The 23046-nt window shown below is 41.0% G+C and overlaps 3 protein-coding genes across 3 annotated transcripts; 2 read left to right on the top strand and 1 right to left on the bottom strand.

The window, feature by feature from the left end:
• Window positions 1–414: 414 nt before the first annotated feature.
• Window positions 415–3126, top strand: rnasekb (ribonuclease, RNase K b). Its single transcript, XM_048982867.1, has 3 exons — window positions 415–672; window positions 1630–1712; window positions 2151–3126. The coding sequence occupies exons 1-3, from the start codon at window positions 595–597 to the stop codon at window positions 2293–2295; spliced, it is 306 nt and encodes a 101-aa protein (XP_048838824.1). The 5' UTR covers window positions 415–594; the 3' UTR covers window positions 2296–3126.
• A 105-nt stretch (window positions 3127–3231) lies between these two features.
• Window positions 3232–7087, top strand: si:ch1073-143l10.2 (uncharacterized protein LOC565165 homolog). The gene is made up of 7 exons (XM_048982853.1): window positions 3232–4166; window positions 4356–4419; window positions 4874–4964; window positions 5234–5307; window positions 5404–5655; window positions 6297–6435; window positions 6814–7087. Exons 1-6 carry the CDS (start codon window positions 4079–4081, stop codon window positions 6424–6426), a joined length of 699 nt encoding a protein of 232 aa, XP_048838810.1. The 5' UTR covers window positions 3232–4078; the 3' UTR covers window positions 6427–6435; window positions 6814–7087.
• Window positions 7088–7138: 51 nt separating this feature from the next.
• On the bottom strand, window positions 7139–22538 carry LOC125712614 (arrestin red cell-like). The gene is made up of 15 exons (XM_048982852.1): window positions 22388–22538; window positions 17584–17614; window positions 17431–17491; window positions 17062–17106; window positions 16104–16294; window positions 13711–13770; window positions 13574–13641; window positions 13331–13466; window positions 13176–13260; window positions 12930–13002; window positions 11576–11713; window positions 10837–10920; window positions 10553–10629; window positions 10407–10461; window positions 7139–9471 (listed from the first exon to the last, which is right to left on the bottom strand). Exons 1-15 carry the CDS (start codon window positions 22408–22410, stop codon window positions 9375–9377), a joined length of 1224 nt encoding a protein of 407 aa, XP_048838809.1. The 5' UTR covers window positions 22411–22538; the 3' UTR covers window positions 7139–9374.
• Window positions 22539–23046: the final 508 nt, after the last annotated feature.

The raw sequence follows: 23046 nt of genomic DNA, 5'->3' as shown, positions 1-23046 counted from the left end.
AAAGACAAACTGTATTCATTTAAATCCAACGTCACTTCCTGTACTGGCCTCGTCCATTTCGTGATCAGCTGACTCCTGTTTACGTCAGTTCTATCGCTACCTCATCTAAACAACGACGTACGAATGTCTCAACTGAATAATAAAATATAGAAAAATAAATTGTATCATCACCGGGTGTCTGGAATTTCAGTTTTTAAGTATATAGTAAAAGCATTCGTATGATTTTTTTCATTCTTCCTTCAGAGTCTACCGAGCTGGATTGTGTTAGTTCCTTAAGTTAGATTCTAGTACCAGTTACATAATAGTATTACACTGAACCTTATAATAATTAAACACCATTTATAACACATAAATTTTTTATTATTTAGTATGACTTCCGGAACCCCTTGGTCTTCCGATTGTGGTACAGCTGCATGGATGTCCCGCCTACTGCTGGCGGAAGTAACTCACATGACCGGAGCGTTAGGTAATACAAGCCTGGGCCCAAATATCGTCTGTAAAATCTAAATCTGAATTGGAATCATCTCACCCAGAACCGAAGGACATCATTCCATTCATAAAGTCTAATATTAATTGTCTCCGGCCAGATTAAGAATGCCGTCGCTTTTATTTTGCGGTCCGAAATTGGCTGCTTGCGGGATAGTATTAAGTATATGGGGCGTCGTAATGCTGGTAAGGATTTAATACTAACTTTACTTGCATTATTTCACACTGCTGCTAACATTAATTGGATTATTGTTTTTCACGAGTGATGAAAAGTTGTAAAATGTCCCCGATTACCGTTCGATGGATGTCATCGGGATAGTTTGACCCCACCGGGGTATTTCCTTCTCTGCTTGATGTACAGTTAAACTGTTAATTAAATTAATTCGTAAGATCAAAGAAATCATTTAAAAATGTTCTTTGATTTAGCAATTGTTAATCTGTGTGTATGTAATGTCATCTACATGTGGATTTCGATTTGGGTAACGTTCATTTAAAAAAATGGTTTGTCTGCGTATGGCCGGGTTATTTTTAATATAAAGCCTTTTAACATTTTGCAATCTGCTACCTCAACCAAGTCTAGACAGCCACATTTTAAATCCAGTCATTGCATGGTTAATAAAGGTTAAACTGAGGACAGTTTTGTAGGCGTGCCTTTATATTATAATGTCCGGAAATTATAACACGGTTTTTAAACCATACTCTGGAGTAGGTCGTAAAAGGCTAATGTCAGAATCCATGCTCATCAGGTCACGGGTCCAGATGTACACCCGCTTGTAAAACGCAGGAAGAAGAAGTTGCGCCGTTTCGTTCTGACTACCTAAATAATAAATTAGGTACGAAACCTAAACGGGCAGTGTTTCTGTAAATAACTAGTTAATAAATATATTAATAAATGTAGGTTCGCCGTCTCAGTTTTCATAGACATTATATATGTCTTGCACATTAGACGAAAAGAGTATTATTAAGAATACATTGAATTTAAATCCATAAATATTGGGTATTTTTTCCTCTTCCCGTGCTTGATCCATATGTATAAATTTGATGGATTACCAATAGTTGCGTGTAATCAAAGGTAACGTCAGTCATCATCACAACATTAATTCTGTCAACTTAAACTCTTCTCCCCTTTTTCCGATCGGCCAGGTGATGCTGGGGATATTTTTCAGTGCTCACTCAGCAGTTCTGATCGAAGACGTGCCCTTCACGGAGGACGACATGCTCAATGAGTAAGTCTCTTGTGCCCGGTCCAGTCAGGATGGAAAAGTGACATGCGCATATTTCCACAATGTTTACCCCAGACTGGACACTTTTGTATCCTGACTCACCCAAGTCACAGCCAGACCTCTGGATATGACTATTTCTCAAAGGTTGCTTAAGTCATTTGCTGGTGGACATTCATCCAGTTATTAAAATTGATGTGAAAGTTTTGGACTTTCTTTTATCATGTGACAAGTGTAGCAAACAGTTTCACGTGTTTTGTCTGATATCTGGTTAAAAGCAGAGTTCCCTTAAATGTACACTGTGCATTTTTAAGACAAATTTAAGTCGGTCAAAATGTAACATGTTAATTCATCAGAATCGGCGTCAGATTTCTATCTTAGTTTTACTATATGTGAATACTTTTGAATTCATAAAAGAAATGCTTTTTTCCTTTCTCCCCCCAGTAAAAATCCACCGCAGGCTATCTACGCACTGTACAACCAGGTTGGCTACAATTGCTTCATTGCAGCCGCCATCTACTTGGTGGTGGGCGGTATCTCCCTCTGCCAAGTCCGACTCAATAAGCGCAATGAATACATGGTGCATTAAACCCCCTGCTGGACGGAAATGATATAACAAACTGGAGTAGATTGGATTTTACATCTCTAACTTTATTATCTGTTTTCACGATGGTTCACGGGTCTTTATATGGTACAAACAATCCACAAAGGCGTATTGTGTTCTATAGCCGGTGGAAAATAAATGGGATTCAAATGAAGAGAGAATATTTGTTTTGATGGAAATAACCGGATATTTTCCTGGTCTACATGTATTTATTTGTTCGAATGATGTATTGTAACTTAATATTAAAACTTAAAGCATCACTTTAGTAGTCTGGTGCAGTAAAATACTCTATATTGAATTTCAGGTTAAATGTTTCTCAATAATTACCCATAATTTAAACTATGATTATGATTCTTGGCCCTGTTTTGAAGTCACAATGTCCTCTCATTGTTAGTTATAAGACCTGTGTATTATATATAGATATATAAAATACACACATTTTTAGGTGAACATAAGTATGCCATTCACATATAGATGAACTTTTTGTCATTCCTTATCTGCATAATGCTGAATGTTGTAAATGTAAATTTAATGGAGATTGATGCAGCTAGAATTTGATTTTTTTTTTTGTTGTCAGGCCAGATGATGCCGTAGACTTTGCTTTCCTTTGTTTTTAAGCCCAGCCTTCGGTTCCCTCCAGTAACATGAGTGAATTTTGAAAGTAGTCAATTACTCTAAAAGCAGAAGATGTGTGTTATGGTGACTGGGACTTTGTCTTGCCTAGTAAAATGTGTATTTACGTGGTTTTGATTCTTCTGTGATTAAATGTTTGCATCCAGTCTACCTGTAATAAACCTAAACGTGAAGAATCTGAAACCTGTGAATTGCCTTATATACACCGATATTAATAAATACATTGCAAGCATAATTTAAATGTGATTTTTATATTAAATTCTATTAATAATCTTAATGAAAAGAATTGTTTACTATAACACCCCTAGGATTCAGGGAACTGCAGCAAGTGGTTTTAAGTTGTCATCTGAGGATTCTTTATCTTTGTAATTCAGTAATCTATCCCAGTCCACCTTTGACATCCCACACTTCCCAGTCTACCCCCATGGTTCTTCTGCCACACAGTGATTTATTATTATATATTTTTATGGCACTTTAACTGGTAGCATTTCAAGACAACTTTGAAAACACTGCAAGGATTTTAGGTGAGGTAGTAAATGGTCGTTGCTGTCATAGTCGTTTTAGTCTTTCGGTTTCCTCCAGGTATAGACTGTCTTTCCTGAGCTGCTCAGGGGATCAAAAATCCCCTTTTTAAATTTTAATTAACATTTAAAAAGCATTAACAACTACAGAATGTGTTTTCTTGCCGATCTGTCACAATTAAAATATCACATTACAGCCCATAACAGGGCAAACTCACACACCATTCCTATCTTTTCAAGCTAATGTAAATTAATCTATTGGTTAATTAGCGTCAATTATATCACCAGTCCTCCACCATACACAGCATTAATTATGTTAGACGATGCGATATATATTGAACCAGGATTAGGCTACTTTTAGAGAATGTCTGTTGTCTAAGGGCTGCATATGTGTCAATAAATTATTCACGCAAACTTCATGGATTGATCTGGCTTCCATGTTCCAAGTTACACGGCTGGAGTTAGCTTCAGCGCCAAGTCGGAGGTCAATCTTCAAATGAGCCGGTGCCTTAAAACAAGCTACTTGAGCACTTTAGTAAACCCCAAAGTGAAGCAAGCCTCGTAAGCAAAACAAACTTCTTGAGGACTATCGCCCAGTGCGCTGATCTCGTGCGATGGATCCTTGGAGGAAGCACGTACGCACAAAGCTCTTCCAGCGGGACCTCTTACAAAAGGATCCATTCACCGGCCTCTTTAATACGTGTGTGTGTTTGTTTCACTTAATACAATCGGATAATTTATTTACTGGGGCGATCTGTGTCTGAAGTTGTAAAAAAAAACAACGGGGCGAATCACGATTTGGAATATTTTATACTTTTTGCACACACAGGTTTAAAAGCGGTTTTTGAGGAACATACGTCGCCGTTGACGTTCTGTCTGTTTACAATACAGATTCACAGCTGCTGGAGAAATGTGAACTACGTGAGAAGGTGTGGGAGGAAAACCAGATATCCATGTAAGATACTGGATCAATTGCCTTGGACCACAGCAATGTTCTCCCAATCATCGACACATGGGAGGGAGAAATGATCGTGAGATATTTTTTTCTGGAAAAGCTTGCTAATGTTAAGTCATCGTAGTTTAATTCCATGAGAGAGTGGTTGTTCAAAGTTTCTCCTCCAAGAAGTCCGTGGCTGTACTTACCTGCCTACACTTCAAAAACTTAAAATCTAAGCAAGAATAATTAATCTAATTTCATTAATAAACTTAAAGCACATCTCATGAATAAGATTAATTGGCTAGCATTTAGGCGTATTGTCATTTCAGGAAATCCTACGAAGTACAATTTTCTTACTGCACTGGCAGATCATTTTGCTAATTTTAGGCTGTCTTGTCTCAACAGAAACATTTTTTATTAAATTTGAAAGGCCATTATTTTCAGTGTAGGACTGTGTCTGTGTTTGATCTAGCTCTGAGAACAGCAGCAGTGACGGTCAGACACTAGAAGTGCCATTTCATGTATATCTGGTGCTCAAAGAGAACGAGAAAGCCAGAGAGAAGGTGAGTCACCCTGCGTGTTAATCATCCTGCCGATAATAACCACCATCAGTCTTCATGACCCACAGAGTTGCCAGCTCTCACGCACCTGGCGTGACGCTCACGCTTTCAGACTCTCGCTCTCAAGGAAGAAATCTTGCGGCAAATGTGTATTATTCTATTATAAACCTAAAATTAGCTACATCAAAAGCACAAAAATTGTCTCTAATTGAAAATCTCACGCCAGCCAGCTGACCAAAGTTGGCATCCCTGAACCCATCTTATTGCTCCAGCTCGTACAGACTGTCGCAGACCTCAACGCCTCCATGTATCTTAAAGAGGCAGAGCTACAATACTGCCACTCGCAGTGAGTAAATCGCAGCTGGAATCAATATCTGACGTATAGAAGAGCCAAGCCAACTATGTCACACCTTCAGTGACACAAGTCTTTTTCTTCTCTAAGGGTGTCCCGCTATCGGCAGGAGGCTGTCTCTCAGGCCTGTGGTACCACAGCCCTGCGGGACACCCTGTCAGAGTGCGAGTTTGCCCTGGAGCAGCAGTCTAAGGAACTGGTGGCTTTGCGCTCAGGACAAACGGCACTGTTGCAGGAGATGGATGAAATCCGGCGTGAGAAGGAGGAGCTACAGGAGCGATGGTTGCAGGAGAAAATCCAGGAGGCACACAGAGTGAACCTGAACAATGAAGCCCAGGAGAGGTGAGGTGGGGATCAAGGAGAGAATGGAATATAAATCAGAGCTCAGTCTCACAGTAAGTGGCCCCTTTCTCTGAATGATGAGATGAAATGATGGTATGTAGCTGTTTTAGGGATCTCTGCCCGTCTCCATAAGCTGAGGTTCAAATCCTGTAGCTGGCAGAATAATCATATCACAGCTGGTCATGAGCAGTGACCCTCAAAGCCAACTGCTCTGGGGCAACTACCGCTGACACTGACCCCCAAGAAAACTTCCTCTAACCTGCATATACATGTCTTTGCCTGTTTCCATAAGAGAGCAAAATGTAGTATGCAGAAAATGTAGCAAAATGTAGTATGCAGAAAATAAAAAATCCATATCTCATGCAAATATGAAATTAAGTATCTTTTACTGTAATCAGTACTCATTACTGGTAGTTAATTGTATAGTTTTGGTCAAACCTTGTAAATCCATTTTAGGTGACTAAGTTGACAGACTGCTGGCTTTTCATGTTCTTGAGTCGTCATTAAAGGTTTTAATCATTTTTGTGTGGCCAAGATGCTGAATGCGAGCATTCACTCTAGTTACTATAAGGTTTTTGGGTCTTGTGGTTTACTCTGTCCAGTTATAGCCTTTTATAAGCCATTCCTGTCATAACCTCCAGATGGCATCGCTTCACCCGTCAGCTGACAAGGCGCCTTCACAAGCAAAACCAGCCTCAGCGTGAGATTATGGAAGGACAGCCTGACTCTTTGAAGGAATCTTCCGAACCACCCAGGGCCAACGACAACTGAGTCTCTGAGGTGATCGGCAGATCCATATCTGCACTAAAGACTTCTAGCCAAACCACCTGGTACAGATTAGATATGTATGTTTCTTGCAGCAGTTACTCATGCTAGAGGTGTTTTCATTGTGACTTATGCCATATTCACATTTTACAATGTCACCAGGTCGAGAGACCAAGAATGTTTCATAAATCAACTTTCAGCTTAGATTTCACATAAAGGCACATGACAATTAGCTCCAAACTGGACTGTCACTAAGCATTTAAATTTCAGCAGAGCATTTTGAAGATATATCCACGTTCAAAGGGGCACCTCTGTTATGCAGGACATTGTATTGTTGAGCTTACTGGCTTATTCCTAAATCAGCAAATGCCCCACTTTCTCTCCATTCCCCAGCTGTATCAGGTGAAAAACTGACAGATGGATAGCAAGTCTGCCCAAAGGTACTGATCTCTGATGAAGAAGCAGCATTTTATCATGACCATGTCTTGAATCAGAAGTAATCAAAAGAAAAGAGTCAATTTTCCAGAATGAAACAGCCATTCAGAAATACAAATGTCAAACTGTAAGTGTATGGCAATTCTTATCCCATCGAAGGTCAACTTTTGTGCTTGAATTGCTCAAATAACTGAAATGAAATGAAAGTACCATTAAATCTGGTCAACGGTAATATCTAGTCAGAATTTTCTGAGTCTGAAACGCATCACACAGACACACCCAACTTTTTCCATGTTTTTTATTTTAAATATGCACTAATATGCAGTACAAAATAAAGCAGCACATATTTTTTATCATGGTAAGTTTTCTTACAAGAAAAGCTGCAACAATCCTTCTTTAATAAATCTCATAAATTGAGTGTAGCCTTTTCTTTCACCTAGTAGTAATCTGTCCATCCAATTAATTTGATTTTATACATTTGTGATGATGCTGGCCGGGAGCCTCTCCCAGCGGCCATGGGATACGAAGCAGGATGTGCTCCGTCCATCACAAAATCGCACTAAGAGGCATTCCGATTTTCCTGGCAGGAAACCAGAGATCTTGGAAGTAACATACAAGAATGTACTGGGAATGTAGTCCGTCCTGACAGAGCTGTGGCCAGATTTGTACCTATAGTCCTATAGCTGTGTGATCGCTAGGCTACCTGACTACTAACAGTAGAACCTAAAAATGGTCTTTGGGTTTGTGCGCAGGAGTCCTCTACTGGGATCACAAATAGATGTAACAAAAAGCAGTTATACTTAGTAATGACACAGAGGCAGAAGTAATATCTTAGGTCTATAATGAGGACAGGTGCACACATGATGCTTGGTTGAGTGTAGCTTATTTTACCAGCACAACCAAACCGTAATAACCAGGAGGATAAATTGACCAAAAACCAGCGCACATGTGACTGAGACAGTCGGGGAAATAACCTTGTAAATATGTACCGTGTTTCCATACTCTCTCCATGAGAAGCTGTAACCTGCTTTTTCATTTTAGATATGGTTTACTGTCGGAAGCATAGTGCCAAGTGTGAAACTGCCTCTTTGTACTGCATGACGTCAATTAGACATTTATAGACCAGAAATAAATGCATATAAGGGGATGAGACATCAAGATAAGATAAATGCAAAAAAAAAAAATGTACGGTGGCACAGTGGGACCCTGTAACCTCACACCTCCAGTGCTGGGGGTCTAAATCCCACCTCTGGTGTGTGTGTGTGTGTGTGTATGTATGTGCGTGTTTGTGGATTTTGCATGTTGTTTTCATGTTGCATGGGTAAGACATGCATTTTAGCTAATTGGCGTCTCTAAATTGCCCGTGTACTATGATTGCGTGAACATGTGTGCCCTGTGATGGACTGAAATTCCATCAAGCCCATCTGGGATTGGCTCCTGGACCCCCCCACTCCCACCCTCTGCCCTGAACAAGGTAATTCGTTAGGAGATAGATAGAACAATAAAATGTAAACATAGTTCCCTGAAAAGAGCCCCCTGCAAAAAGAACATATGCACCCTGTAGTTACTGATGGAAAATTGTACATAAATGCTCATAGTTGCATTATTTGTAATTGTTCATTTATAATATTTTTATGCTATATTTTTATATAATATTTAATTTCTTCAGTTACCCCAATAATAAGTAGGTATTAACAACCGTGGTGTTTATCAGCACTGAAACCGCACATTTGCGTCAAAACGCTAAATATTTCACGATGTGCTGAAGCAGCATGCTCTGCTAACCAGCTAGCCAGCTAATATTTTCTGACTCTACCTGTTAGGTAGCGTTAATTGGCATTGTTGAAGTGATCATGTCCCAGTGGCGGTATGAAAAGAAAAAATAATCAAAGATAGGAAGTTCCTAAGAGAAAATTTGCCTGAGGAGGATGCAGCAAACTTTATAAATGTTTGAAAAACAACAACACATTGCTGCAAATGGAATCCTTATTATATTTATATACAGGCAACAAAAAGACTTGGATGAACATTACTTTAAAACGTCTGCACTATTGCCAGATTTCAAAGTTAGGCTTGTGAGTACTGGCTGAGCAGGGATTCTGTATGTGTGCACATGCCCTGGTTTCATTCCTCGCTAACACACAAGCATAAATGTTTTGTAAAACAAAACTTAACCTGACAAGTAGAAAAGAAGTTCTGCAACACACTGAGGTCCATCTAACTCTGTGCCACTGAATGTAAACACGGACAATGATATTCCTTCTAGGACAGTGTTTCTCAGCCTTGTCCTGGGAGGGAGCAAAAATGTGGACTGTCTGTGAGTCCCAGAGGAACAGACTGGGAAACACTGCCCTAGGCTATCAGCACAAAATACTGAAATATATAATAACTGAGTTACGTTCACACATGGATGGTGGAGGAGTGCTGTGTCTTGTCCAACAATCCTTAACCGTAGAGTTATGCATTGACCATGGTATCCATACCAGACATGGCTCATTGAGGAGTCGGAGAATCTAGCTTCAGCAAATGTGACTGTCACCATCCTTGTCCTTTATTCGCTTCAAACGCAAGCGGGCAAAGTCCTCAAACACAAAGTCATCATCCTGAGTAAAATTACTGTGAGGATAAAAGGAAGTTAAAAGTGAAACAATAATTACTATATAGAAATAAGTAAGACCATTGTGCTACATTATTTCTAAAAAGGCACACAAATAGTCAATAGACATTGTAAGCACACTGAGGTGTCCACGTGCTGAGGGCATGACATGACCTCATGACTGTCACCTGGCCCAGGAATAGAAGGGATTCGACAACAAGGGCAAGGTTACCAGCATACCCGTGCACTCTCCTATGAGGGCAATCACAAGCAAACCCTCCAACAGGGGCTTTCACGGGTAAACAAACTCATTGAAACATATTGCCTTTTTAATCTGTTATCACTTATATATGTCTTTTTGTCACAGGCAAAAAAGGTGCATTTGAAAGGTTTTTGTGCACTCGTAATCTCAATTAATGGTAACATTTTAAATAATTGCTGGCATTTCAGTGTGTCCATGGTATTCCATTTGTAGTTACATCCCAATATATATTATTCCGGTATTGTAGAACTTTAAACTTTTGCAATCATGGCAACTGTCACCCCAGCCAACATGGATACAATTGGTTGAAGCCTAGACCATTTTAGTCCTACCCATTGTGCCATGTATATATTAATGAAATATAATTTAGTATGACTTTTCTGCATAAACACATAAGCAACAATACGTCAAAATCATACTTATTACATAATTTTTAGTAATATGGTGTTTTTTTTTAATTTTGAGCCAGCCTTGAAAATAATTTTTAGATGCTACTAGTGAATATTGCGGTGAAAGAAATAGATACATTCTGGAATCACTTTAAAATAAATTAGTTATCCACAGTTCAATAACACAAACTAAACTTCTGGAAATCTGAGGAAGGATGCCACTGAACTGGATTTCCATTGGAGACCTGGATTATAAAACAACGGGTGACGATCCATGTGAGGCCACGCCCACACCGCAGCTCACCTGCTCTCAAACTCTATCAGGTTGGGGCTGATGGGCGGATCTTTGTCAGGCGCAGCTGTGCATACAAGGAGAGAGGGCTGTCACTCCATATATATCGTCATAGTGCAAACTGGATAGAGGACTGGGGCGTCATCATCGGGGGGTACCTGACTGTGGGGGGATGCTGGGCAGGTCTGAGGGCTTTGGGTGCATCAAGACAAAAGGCAGCTCCACAGCAACGTCCCTAAGTAAAACAGTGCATCATGGGAAACCAGGACACTGGAGCCTTGATTACAGTTTCTTTTAAGAGAGTAAAGCCAGTTGGGAATTAGGTTATTAAAATAAACCGTTTCCATTAAAAGCCTAATAGAAACCAAACAAAAAACCTATAGACACATCTTGAAATTTTATCCCTAGTACACACTAGTAACAAAAACCTTTGGCCCCTTACCCTCCTCGTGACACCACCAGTTTGACTTTGACCCTATATGACACAAGAATTCCCAGGACTTCCTTGTTGGGCACATCCTTCACTCTGAGACAATAAACAAACAAGAAAACAAACAAACAAAAAACATCAGCAGACAGAAAGACTGAGAAAAGAATTCTAACCACCAGAAGATCATAACAAATTACAAATGTACAGTTATCCCATGTGCAAAGAATAGCATTATCTGGAAAGAGAAGACTGTATATACGAGGTAGGTCATTATAACTATATGGAAATATATAGTATATACTCATGTATGTGGTATATATAGTTATTGGGTACATTTACATTCTTTCAGGATGTTTAACTGCGCTATATCAATATGACTTAAAAACATGCTGCCTATTAGATTTGGTGATATAAATGGATATGAGCAGTAGGGTTGGGGTCATTCCGGAATGCATTCATCAATTCCAGTCCAAATCAGGAAATGGAACTAGAGTTGGAATTTAAATCTCCCTGAAATTTGAATTCAATTCCAGTTCTGTTCCTCATAGTTTGTTTTCCAGTCGCAACTCATTTCATTTCCTGATTTAGATTGGAATTGATGAATGCATTCCGGCAAGACCCCAACCGTGATGAACAGTGTAAGTGTAATGCTGTTTGTTGTGTAACTATAAACACAGTGTACAGGATGTGTAGCAGTGTGTAAGGTTGACACAGGAGTGGTATATAAGGGGCAGCTCCGTGCCCCTCTCACATGGTGCTGGAGGCCAGGTTGGTGTCCTCGTGCTTCAGCTTGCCGTCTAGAGCTAGGCCCCGCTTTTCTTGGTTGTTGCTCATGGTAGGGGTTAAGGTATACACCTTGCAGAAGGTGGAGCTGGAAGACACCTGGTCACTAGGGAAAAGGGGAGTTATGGGAAAGTGGGCAATTAGAAAACCTGTTCTTGAGTAAATCTAGTGAAAAGGATGTTAGCTGACGAACAGGTTTTGTTTGAATAACGTTCCTCTTTCAGCAAGTTTCTCCTGTTTTCCCATTTCACACATAAATTTAACTAAAATGCTATATAAATGACAGCGTTACGGATAAGTTCAAAAACACATATGATTAGATGGGGTGGTTTGCAGAAAGAATGCTTTGAACAGGTTCATGGGAAATATAGTTCTGAGAAACAAATCAAGTCTAAGTGTGTTTTCACATACAGTTCATTAGAAAAGAACCAAACTGTCCACTTTAAGTTAAAGGGAACTCAATTTTCTTTGGATTCACTTTCTGGGGTACTTCAGCTTTAATGTGGTCTCAGTCCATTTCACATTCACACTTGGTCTTTTTGGACACTGAACTGATCACGAGAGTCGCTTCATCCTCAACAAAATGGCTGCGCCTATGCTGGCAACATTGAGGTTGAAATTGAAAACCTTTATTGTCATTGCACATTTGTACGACAGAATTTAGAGTGAGACTCCACTACGGTTTGACAACATATGCTTTATCGTTGTTTGTGAAATAGTGCTCCAACAATAACATAAACATCCGCCTGATTTTTCATGCTACTGACAATCCTTGTGTCACGGGTGAAACACAGGTACTGTATCAATGTAAAGGACTATTCCATCGCATTAACTGAATTTCACTTAACTACTGAGGACTGTTATAAATTAGTGTGATCTATCTGAAGAATTCATAATGTGCTGACATTTGTGACATCAGCACTGTATGGTATTCTGTCATGGCCAAAAAGCACAGAGAAAATTGAAGCAGGCTGGATGCACTTCTGTTTACATACTGTCAGCGAATAGACCAAGTCCAAAAGTGGACTTTAACCGAATTTAGACCCCTTCTTGAGTTGGTCTGAGTTCGCATTGCTTCTGGGGGGGGGTCCTGACCTTGTTAGGCCAGCATTGTGGGGGGAATCACATAAACTACAAATACTTCCAGGAGAAGTGAGCAGCAATGACTGAATAACACACGAGTGATTTCTAAGAAACAGCACAGTAGTGAAACACAAAGCCAGAGAAATTAAAAAAAAGTAGAATGTATCAAGTGCCTAAATAATTAAGTACAGTACAGGGAGGCTCGACAGTGATGGATGAATAAAGGGTATGTTACTTACTCAGCTTCGACTTGAGCTACGGAGCACTTGTACTGCGCTGTGCTGAACAAGCAGATATCTGCATACTGCCGCACTGAGGAGAGGAACAGGAGGAATAGAGGGGTTAACTCAGGCACAGAAGTGCCTAACATCTGTGTTAGCTCGCACATTAAGAGGATGGCAAAATCTGAGAAAGGAGGGATAGAGGGGACAAAAAACAAACAACGGAGGTGACGAGCACAGCGCTCCACTGTGCTTTCGCCTCACCGGATGTTTTGATTTTTTTGACGGTCTTGGTAGAGTTATTGGTGACGTGGACATTGACATTAACAGGCTCTCCATGGTAGTACAGCTGGAAAGAGAGAGAGGAAAAGAAATCAGCTTCTCGTCTAACGAGGTCACCAGGTGTGAGCGTGCGCTACCTCCTTGTCCAGCGAAGCCTCCAGGTGCAGGGAGTGGTCAGACATGAGGAAGCTACGGGTCGTCTCCACCATAGGCTGGGGTCCAGGAATCTCTGGAGCATACTGCACCTTCCTGATGATCAGCCGAACAGAGTTCCTGCAGTTCCACACACAAGTTTACCCATATATGGGATATATCTAGATCTATATTTACAGACAACAGAACACGGCTAAAAACAGCAACAGAGGAGAAACCTATTTTACCTTTTGTGAATTTTTTCCTCCGCTGATTTGGCGCAGAAAGCTCTAACCTCAAAGTCGACCCCACATGCCTATAAAGCAGATGAGAATTCAGTGCTCCTGTTGTTGTGTGTTTTGCAAATCTATCGGAAGGTTCCTACCTTTCCTGTGTCCTCTGGTCCAGGCTGTAGTGTGACTGAACATGGCAAATTCTGTGGGATCTGGAACAGAAACGGATAGATCATGATACTGAAACACACAATACGTTACAGAGGTATAATAGAGTAGCTGCACGTACAAACGCAGCCATACGTATTGATACCCTTCCACTTGTTAAAAACAATTTCACAATTCTCTGTGAAATAAGCTAAACTGCCAAAAGTAACCGGCATCCACCACTCTTTCTTCCATATTCCATAGATCAGACACTTCTGCATTTGCATTTGATTGATAGCTTATTATATTGTTGTAGGGACGGCACGGTGGTGCAGTAGCACAGTTGCCTGGGACCTCGGTTCAAGTCTCTGCCAGGATTCCATGTGTGTGGAGTTTGCATGTTCCCCCCCGTGTCGTTGTGGGGTTTCCTCTGGGTACTCCACTTTCTCCCCACACTCCATAAAACATGCTGAGGCTAGTTGGAGCTACCAAATTGCCCATACATGTGTTTGTATGAGTGAATGTGTGAGTTTGCCCTGCCGTGGGTTGGAGCCCCAACCTAGGTTGTTTCCTGCCTTGCGCCTTTAGGCTCTGGAATCCCGCGACCCTGATTAGGATATGTGGTTACAGAAAATGGATGGATATATTATTGTAAATAATTAAAAAATTGCATGTAAAAGATTATTGGGTCCCTTTAGAGGGTAAAAGAAATTGTACTGGACTGAAATCAAGCAGACTATTTACTTTAATCAGTATAAAAGGTGTCTTCGGTATCATGATCAGTCGCTCAGTCAATTTGGACTGAGAAAAATAATCACATGGACAACAGAAGCAAAAGCAGAAAGTTGTCTGAGAAGGAAAGCAAGACCCAAACATGGTCGAGGTAAAGGCTACAGGACCGTCTCCAAAGAGCGGCATTCTCCTTTTTATAACATTCACTAACATTACCAAGAGGATTAAGTAGCGGCCATATTTTGGTTTTCAAAAAAGAGGACAGTGGGGGCAGGATGTAAAGAGAGGCATCAAAGTGACATAAATATGCACGCAGAAAGTATTCTGCCTATAGAAAGCAAATGAAAACATGAAACAAAGATTCAGAAATTGTAGACATTTCAGGCAATTTACAAATCCTGGCAGGACACATTTTTAGGTCCCAAAACAAAGAGGACCAGTTCAGGAAAAAGAGGACATATGATCACCCTAGTTTAAGGCAACCTCCCTGGACATGGCTGCAAGAGAAAAATTGACTGGAGATTGGACTCCAACATTTGAACTAAGTTACACTTCAAAACATATCCAAGCCAGGGACGGATTATGGGTTGTGTGGGCCCCTGGGCAAAACGTTCGCGAGGGCCCCCCCCCAACACCACCACCACCACAACCACCACAATTCAAGGGCCCTTGGCAGCCAAACGCCCTCCCTATAGGGTCAGGGGCCCTTGTAGGCAGAGGATCAAAGAATGTAGGCCCTCTAAAATAGACAAACGAAAATACATTGTTGATAAGCGTTGCAAATTGTTTTGGGCTAGGGGCCTGCACCCCAAGGGCCCCTGGGCAGCGGCCCCGCTGGCCCGGTCTGTAATCCGTCCCTGATCCAAGCTGACCTTCAGGATCAAGGTACAACAGTTTCAAGTCGCACCATCCCTTGCTGACCGAATAAAAGTAAGTTCCACGGAAGAAGAATCCACTTCCGAAAGAGAAACACAAAAAAGCTCAACTGGAGTTCGCTAATGTGCATGTTGATGAGTCATGGATCTTTGGAAAGATGAAACAAAACTCGAGGTTTTTGTTAAGTCACAGTAGCTCTACGTTCACAGAAGACAAAACGATACTTTCAAAGGAAAGAACACCATCCCTTACTATTAAATGCAGAGGAAGTTTAGTAATGTTAAGGGGCTGCTGTACAGCCTCTGGCACTGGGTGAATCTGTGCAAGGCACAATAAGATCAGAAGACTATCGAAGCATTCTGGAGCAAAATGTACTGCCCAGTGTTAGAAAGCTCCATCTCATTTGAACAGGAGCAGTTTGCATCAAGAAGAGTGGGCTACATTACTCATTGAGCAGTGCAGAAGACTCATTCAGAGCTATAGAAAGCGCTTGATTGCAGCTATCATCTCAGAAAAGCATGCTACAAAATATTAGGTTTAGGGTCTCAATAATGTTGTCCATGTCATTTTCATTTGTCTTATAATATGTTAAGCCACAAATCGAAAGGAAAGTGTCTGCTCCATTGAATACAGAATTAAGTGAATGCCAATTACTTTTGTCAGTTTCAACTTATTTCATGTAAAATTGTGATTTTAAAGGTACGTGTCTGTAGCATGTATATAGAATGAGTAGCGAGTGCCGTATTAATGTTAGTATTCTGACTGAAATGCCGTTTTTGCGATGACTCACAGTGAAATGGAAGGGATGTGCGTGTTGACCCAGCTTCTTCAGTAGCTTCTCCTGCAGGCGGCTGTATGGCTCTTCAGACAGTGCTGGGTAGGCCTGGAAGGTGGAGATGTAGAGGTCCTTCCTGAAGGACAGGCCTAATACGTCCAGGTCCTCGCGCCCGTACCGGAATGCGCATGTCAGGGTCACAAACACTAAGGAGCAACAGCTGAGTTAGCTGGTCTACCAAGGACATACCACACACACACACACACATACACACTGTTGACCTCTATACTGCCCCACAAAGGCAAAACACAGTAACTACGCCAACACTGAAACTGACCAGGAAGTTTTTTTAATGGCCACACATATGTGTAGTAGGAAGGTAATGATAGTGTTTTCTTCAAAAGAAAGCATAGCTGAACTAAAATATTTCATCACACGATAAAACATAGCCAAAAAGATCGGGTTTAGGTCATAATTCAATTTTGATAAAATACATAGTTACTGTGTTTTGCTGGTGGGCAGTGGTGGCTTAATGGTTAGGGACCCACACTTGTAATTGAAAAATTGCTGGTTCGAATCCCCGACCAGCAAGGCCACTGAGGTGCCCTGAGCAGGGTACCGACCCCAAGTACTGCTCCTTGGGCACTGAATTAGCTGCCCCCTGCTATGTCACCATATCACATATGGGGTAAAGGCAGGGGACACATTCTGTTGTTGTGTGCTGTGATGTGTCAACACTGATCACCTTTGTGAAGCAGTATACACTTCATATAAAACTGGAGGGGCAACATATTTTCCAATAGCAAACACATAAATCCATGCATTTATCACACTGGCATCTTAAACAGCCGATACCTTCAATGGTTAGTCATAAACATGGTATCCTAAAAACCCACAGTTGGAGACTGTGGGACGTGTACCAAGAGACACATCATAGAGCGGGTAGAGATAAGGAGGTCAGGTATAGCTGTACCTTTTCTGTCTTTCAAGTAGTCTGGGTCCACCAGGATCACACCATCTAGAGAGAAGGTTTGAACAGCAAACAAACACACCGTTCTGTTCTGAGCACTCTATGCATGGGTACAGTTCTTTTGTCACATTGCCTGATTTGATTCCTTATTCTCTTCATGACATCATGATTATTCTGCGAAGTGAAGTAACATTTGTCTGTCACCCTACCACCATTACAAAACCAGCCCTGTTTTCACAGCCTGTGATTATTTCCGTTTGCATTTATATAAGTTTTTCTGGGTTTAACTCAGTCACAGATCTGATAATTAGATTCTGAAACCTTTCTCTAGTTACAATCATATTCCATAAACTACCCCCCCCACATACTCACCCACAGGGTCCACGTGGTTCAGGTGGTCTATGAAGTCTCTCTTCCCTAGGTAGACTGTCAGCTGAAGAGAAGGACATGGAGTTCAGACTATCAAGGAGACCAACTCACATACTCCCACACACAAACTTGTAGAAAAAGACTATAATACTATACCTTACAGTTAGGGCTTGACTTCTTAAAAACCCTGAAGGAGAGATAGAGATAGATTCAGGTCAGCAGCAAGACAAAAAATTTGCCCTGGAATGCACAGTCTGCATAAGCAAGGTCCATTGTGTCAGAGGGGTCAGCGTAGCAAAAATGAACAGATACAGGACATATACAAACTATAGAAAAAGAGAATTCAAGCATAACAAGGATGTGTTAGCCTTGGGTGGTATTACAGCAATATGGTATATTGCGGTATTTTGAGGAACAAACTACACAAACAGTATATGTTTCTCCATAACTAACAGTGGGGATCCTCACTTATTCTAAGTGTATTAAGTGACTGGCAATAGACTCCATTCAATAATTAGTTCAGCTTGGCACTATGGAACATTTTTCAACAGGCATCACAAATGAAAGACTAGAATAGGAGAGAGCACTGAGTAAATGGCAAAAGCACGGTGAAACAGATTCACAGCTAATCTGGGACTTAATCTTTATTGGCTGTAAACAGACTCAAACAACAATGCACCAGAACTATCAGTACATGTATTTAATTAGCTAAAGTAACATTGAAGCCAATTCTGAGCCATGCACCAGATCACACTGGAGTACCACCCATTCAGCTAATACACACCACACACACACACACACACACACACACACACACACACACACACACACACACACACACACACACACACACACAGAGAATTAAATAGGTTTTGCTTTGTTGCTATGGTGGCAAGCTGGAGTATTCCCTGGTTCCCATGGCAACTGAATGAGGAAAAGAAAAAAAACATTTTTTCACCAGTGAGACAGGTCATGGTCTAAGAGGGTACAGGTGGTATCACAAGCCCGTACTTCTAACGCACATGTCCAGTTGTCATAGTATTGCCCCACAAGGTGTCTGGCAATTCACTGAACAACATGTGGACTAGCTACATCTTTCTGCAAATGAAGCAAAAGTGGAATAGTGAGCAGAAGGTCCAGCTGGATAAAAAAAATCTGCCTGATTAAAACATTCAGCTGTGTGAACACAATTCCCCAAAGGTAACAAAGGCAACCAAACATAAATGTTGCTGTGCCATTTTTATATCTTTTCATGGGAAACGAATATGTGGTGTGGTGGTGCAGTGGTTAGCGCTGCTGCCTCATGGCAAGAAGGGCCTGGGTTTGGTCCCAAGTCCTTTCTGTGGGGAGTTTGTGTGGGTTTTTGCCGGGGGCTCCGGTTTCCTCCCACGGTCCAAAAGCGTGCAGGATAGGTTGATTGGTGAGTCTCAATTGGCCCTGTAGTTGTGTGAGTGAGTGTGTGAGCACTGCGGTGTGTTGGCGACTGCCCAGGGTTGGTTCCCGGGGTAGGCTCCGTTCCCCCCCAGTTGGGATTCAGCTGTTTCAGAAGATGGATGGGAAAATAATATATCTTGATATTCTATTTCTGAGCATTTTTCTCACATAAAAAGTGTGTGTGTGTGTGTGTGTGTGTGGGAGGGGGGGCAGTGCTCAATCCACAAGGTCGACTGAGTTAGTGATGTATATGGGCGCTTTCTCAGAACCAAAGATTCAGTGAAGACAGTTACAAGTCAGCAGCCATATGTTTTTAAAAGGAGATATTGTGGATTAACATGATAGACGACCATGTCATGGTGGTACTTCGGCAATTTAAAATCTGGGGCTGTGTACTGTAAACTCTTCAGAAAACTAGTGCCAGCTAAAATTGGACATACTCAATTTATTTCACCACTTGAATCAATGCTATCCAGTAGAACATATAGAACGCAAGTGCTTACAATCACGGACACCAACATTTAGGGTTTCCACTTTCAATCTGAAGAAATACAAGACAGATTTCATTTTATTTTTCAATATACGATGGGCAGTAGCTCTATCAGCAATGTCAAATCCATCCCCTACACATGCAGGAAGGCAGTCAGAGAAAAAACCCAGCATCAAACAGTGCTGTCGTCATTTTCTAGCATTATACCCTTCAGCGCAAAAGCTTTTTTGTTTTATTGGTTCATTTATTAAAAGTATACTTCTCTTTTATGTGCTGAATCCATTTAAGGGGAATCCTAACAGAATTTTAAGCAAAGCCTTAAATTAAAGTAAGAATGTATTACATCATAATAATTATATTATCGTGATAAAATATTTTGGCATATCGCCCAGCCATACGGTCACACTGTCCAGACATTATACTGCAGTGCGGTACACAGTATTTTGCTAATCTGGGTATTTGGGGGAAGTGTGGTTAGACCCCCAGAATAAATCCACCCCCCCCACACTCAGCTAATTTTGCCATCATAATAGGTCCCAAGCCTAATTTCAACTTCTAAAGAAGATCAGGAGCTCTAGGAGAAAACAATAACTTCTGAAAACAATAACTGTTTTGCCTCCCACAGTACACCCTGGTATCCCTATAGCATCAACTGTACATCCCCAAAAATGTCTTTTTGAAGAAGAAAATGTCTTCTTCCTCAAACACCTTTTCCAGATCAGTAGCTCCTTTTCAATGAGTTCTTAATTAGTCACCCCTTTTATTTTTCAGATTGTTTTTGATTGACTTTGAGACTCTCTCACTACATTTCATCTTGGTTAATTATTAGCCAATCATAAAACAGCACAACAATAAACAGCACACTTTATTGATTAATTTGTCATCATTACACAGCTTCTGATAACTATATATCTTGGTTGGTTGTGTTATTAACCATTTCAGTTTGATTACAACAAAACAAGCACCCACACCCAACACACCCAAAAGGGTATTGCCTTGGGCTATACCAACTTCTCGTTACATAAAGAGGAAGTAAAGTTAAAGGAGAGTAAGGAGAAAAAGCCCCCAAGGCGTTATTCCATTTGAATTCAACAAATGGCCTTTATGTAACCATTTTTGATTTTGTGGAAATTTAGCATGTGAATTACACATACATTCCAGACTTCAGAAATGTTTTATATTGTAAAAAAATCATATGTGATATAGCACCTTTTCTACACAGTGGGTATAAAACAATATATTAATCAGGGTGTTTTCTTGTGAACTGCAACGTTTTTTACTATTAGAGCTATACATGGCTCAACTATAGTTTGTTAGAAAGCTCAAAAAGAGTACTTTTTCACGGTATGGCGAATATTTTTGGAAATGTATTGAATTAAAATGGAATGACCCAGGGCTATCCATTCTGTTCTAGCCCAGGGGAAGACTGAAATGACTCTTTACAAAAACTGAACTGTCTAAATTAACCCAGTGTAAAAATTTAAGAGACGCTGCTGGGCTGATGAGTACTTGCATAGCCAATACACCCTGACCCCATGACACTCGCCACTATCACTGCTAATTTCCTATATCCAACTTACAATAATCCCTATAAGGCCAATTGCCTCTTTTCCATTCGGTTTTCATACATACTGTGCGACCGGAAGACAGCTCTGTTCTTTGAGAGGTAACGGAGCATATGATTATAATTTGACAGAATTATAATGAAAACATGGGACTTTTTTAAATGAGAGATGTGAGAGTCAGAATAACTGACTCTGGTAGGGCACCTTTAAAATTTTCATCTGTGCCTTTGCTGGGAAACCCATGTCATGGCTAAGAAAAGCACAAAGATGACCACAATAGAACAAGAAAAAAAAATACAAGAATGTGACAGCCACCAAGAATGTGCAGGACTATTTTAAAGGGACCATTTTTTCAACATGTAATGTTACCACCGGTTTGTCTGCCTCTGTTCATGTCTCTCAGTGTGCTTCAAAACCGCCCAAAACCGGAAATTCAGTGTGGGTTTCTACCTACCAAGGTCACAATCGTCACAGTCCCAACTCCTCCACATCGTCGTAAATAAATTATGAAAAAAAGAATAAACTTGGTGTTTAAATACAACAATAGAACACAGTAGAAATCTAAGATATCTGAGAGACTTAAATAAGAGGTGACTCCTGATTGCTACCTGACAGACCCACATCCAGTGATAATCATGGGTCAGCAATGATGACAAGCTGAGCCTCAGATCATGAAAGTAGCTGTCACACATACGTCATGCCAGCATTCATAGCTTGGGAGACCAAGTCCAACGCAGTCCTTGTCTCTGCTAGATAATGGTTCGCTTAATAGAAAAAACTTTCCCCGTGGAAACTTTTAGAGAACAATTTACAGTCTCAGAAGACCAGTCATTCAGTATCAACCGACGCAAAGTCTCTTGCTCAAAGGTACAGCGCAGGCAAAGGCACTGGGATTGTGTCGGCAAATATTACAGTATATTCGTGGTTCACAAATAGCTGCTTGTACGGTCTTTAACCTCCTCAACTGAAACAGGGACAGAACCACATATTTCCTCCAGAAGAAAAACCAGCAACCAGAGGGGGGTTAAACAAATCAAATACTTTGCATTTTTTTTATTTTAAATGACAGCACACATAAACCCCATCAGCAGGAATGCATAGACACGTTGCGGCAGTGTCCATACACCATTCCCTTTATGAATCCCCGGACTGACAGTTCACGGCTCCTTTCTGATATTAAACGCTTCACTCACACCGAAACCCCGGCTTCCCCGTTACCGTTACCATGCACGCGTCCTCATGAGGCGCGGTTACCTACCCTCATAACTGTATATCAACCCCAAACGGAACCACCCTGCAAACGGAGACCGTATGCACCCCGCAGGTAATAATCTGGTAGCCGGTTAGCGGACACTGGCAACTCCACAAGCCCCTGACCCCAAAATCAAGCTCGGCGCTTTTCCCCCTGAGCATGGTGCCTGCGAGGCTGAATTAAAAGCGTAAAAAAACAACCATAAAGATAATGTCTTACCTGGTGCCCGCCATGTCCTCCATCACCGTACACGTATATGTGTAGAATTTTTACTACGAAGTATTTCGTTTAGGGTCGTAGTTAAGCAGAGTATCACCCCCCTCACGCACGAAACCCCGATGCTGCCCGAAGGTACCAACCGCTCGGTAGTTGGAACGCGACAGCGACCCAAAGCCCACCCCCTGACGGAGACTGGCGTTCCCCCCACCCAATCAGAAGCGCTTACACATATGATTCTGGCCAATCAGAGGCCGAAATGCCCCAATTTCGAGATCACCTGAAATGAGTGACCGGGATTTTAAAGTGTGATGTGACACCTAAGGAAAGTCTTTTTTTGGGATGAGAGACTTACAAATAATATGACACCAAACTTAACGTTGCGTTGTATGTATTTATGCATAATTTTCTTTATGTTGTTCTCAAAAAAGTACCACCTCATCTCTCTCGCTACAGATTTAGCATCACTGCAGGTCACCCTGTCTTAAGAAAACAACGCGTGACCCTATTCAGAAGTTAACGTGGCTGTTATTTTACTCAAGATATGAGAAACAAAATCATTAAAGATTTGTTGCAGAATTAGTAAAGATCTCCGTTTACTTGTACCAGTACATCCAGGAGGAAAATACATCAATATAAGTTCCTCGTTTTTTATACATATT

This window comes from Brienomyrus brachyistius, chromosome 18, assembly GCF_023856365.1.
Source record: "Brienomyrus brachyistius isolate T26 chromosome 18, BBRACH_0.4, whole genome shotgun sequence".
Taxonomy (NCBI): Eukaryota; Metazoa; Chordata; class Actinopteri; order Osteoglossiformes; family Mormyridae; genus Brienomyrus; species Brienomyrus brachyistius.
Note: the sequence above shows the minus strand (reverse complement) of the source record. Positions and strands in the feature narration are given on the sequence as shown.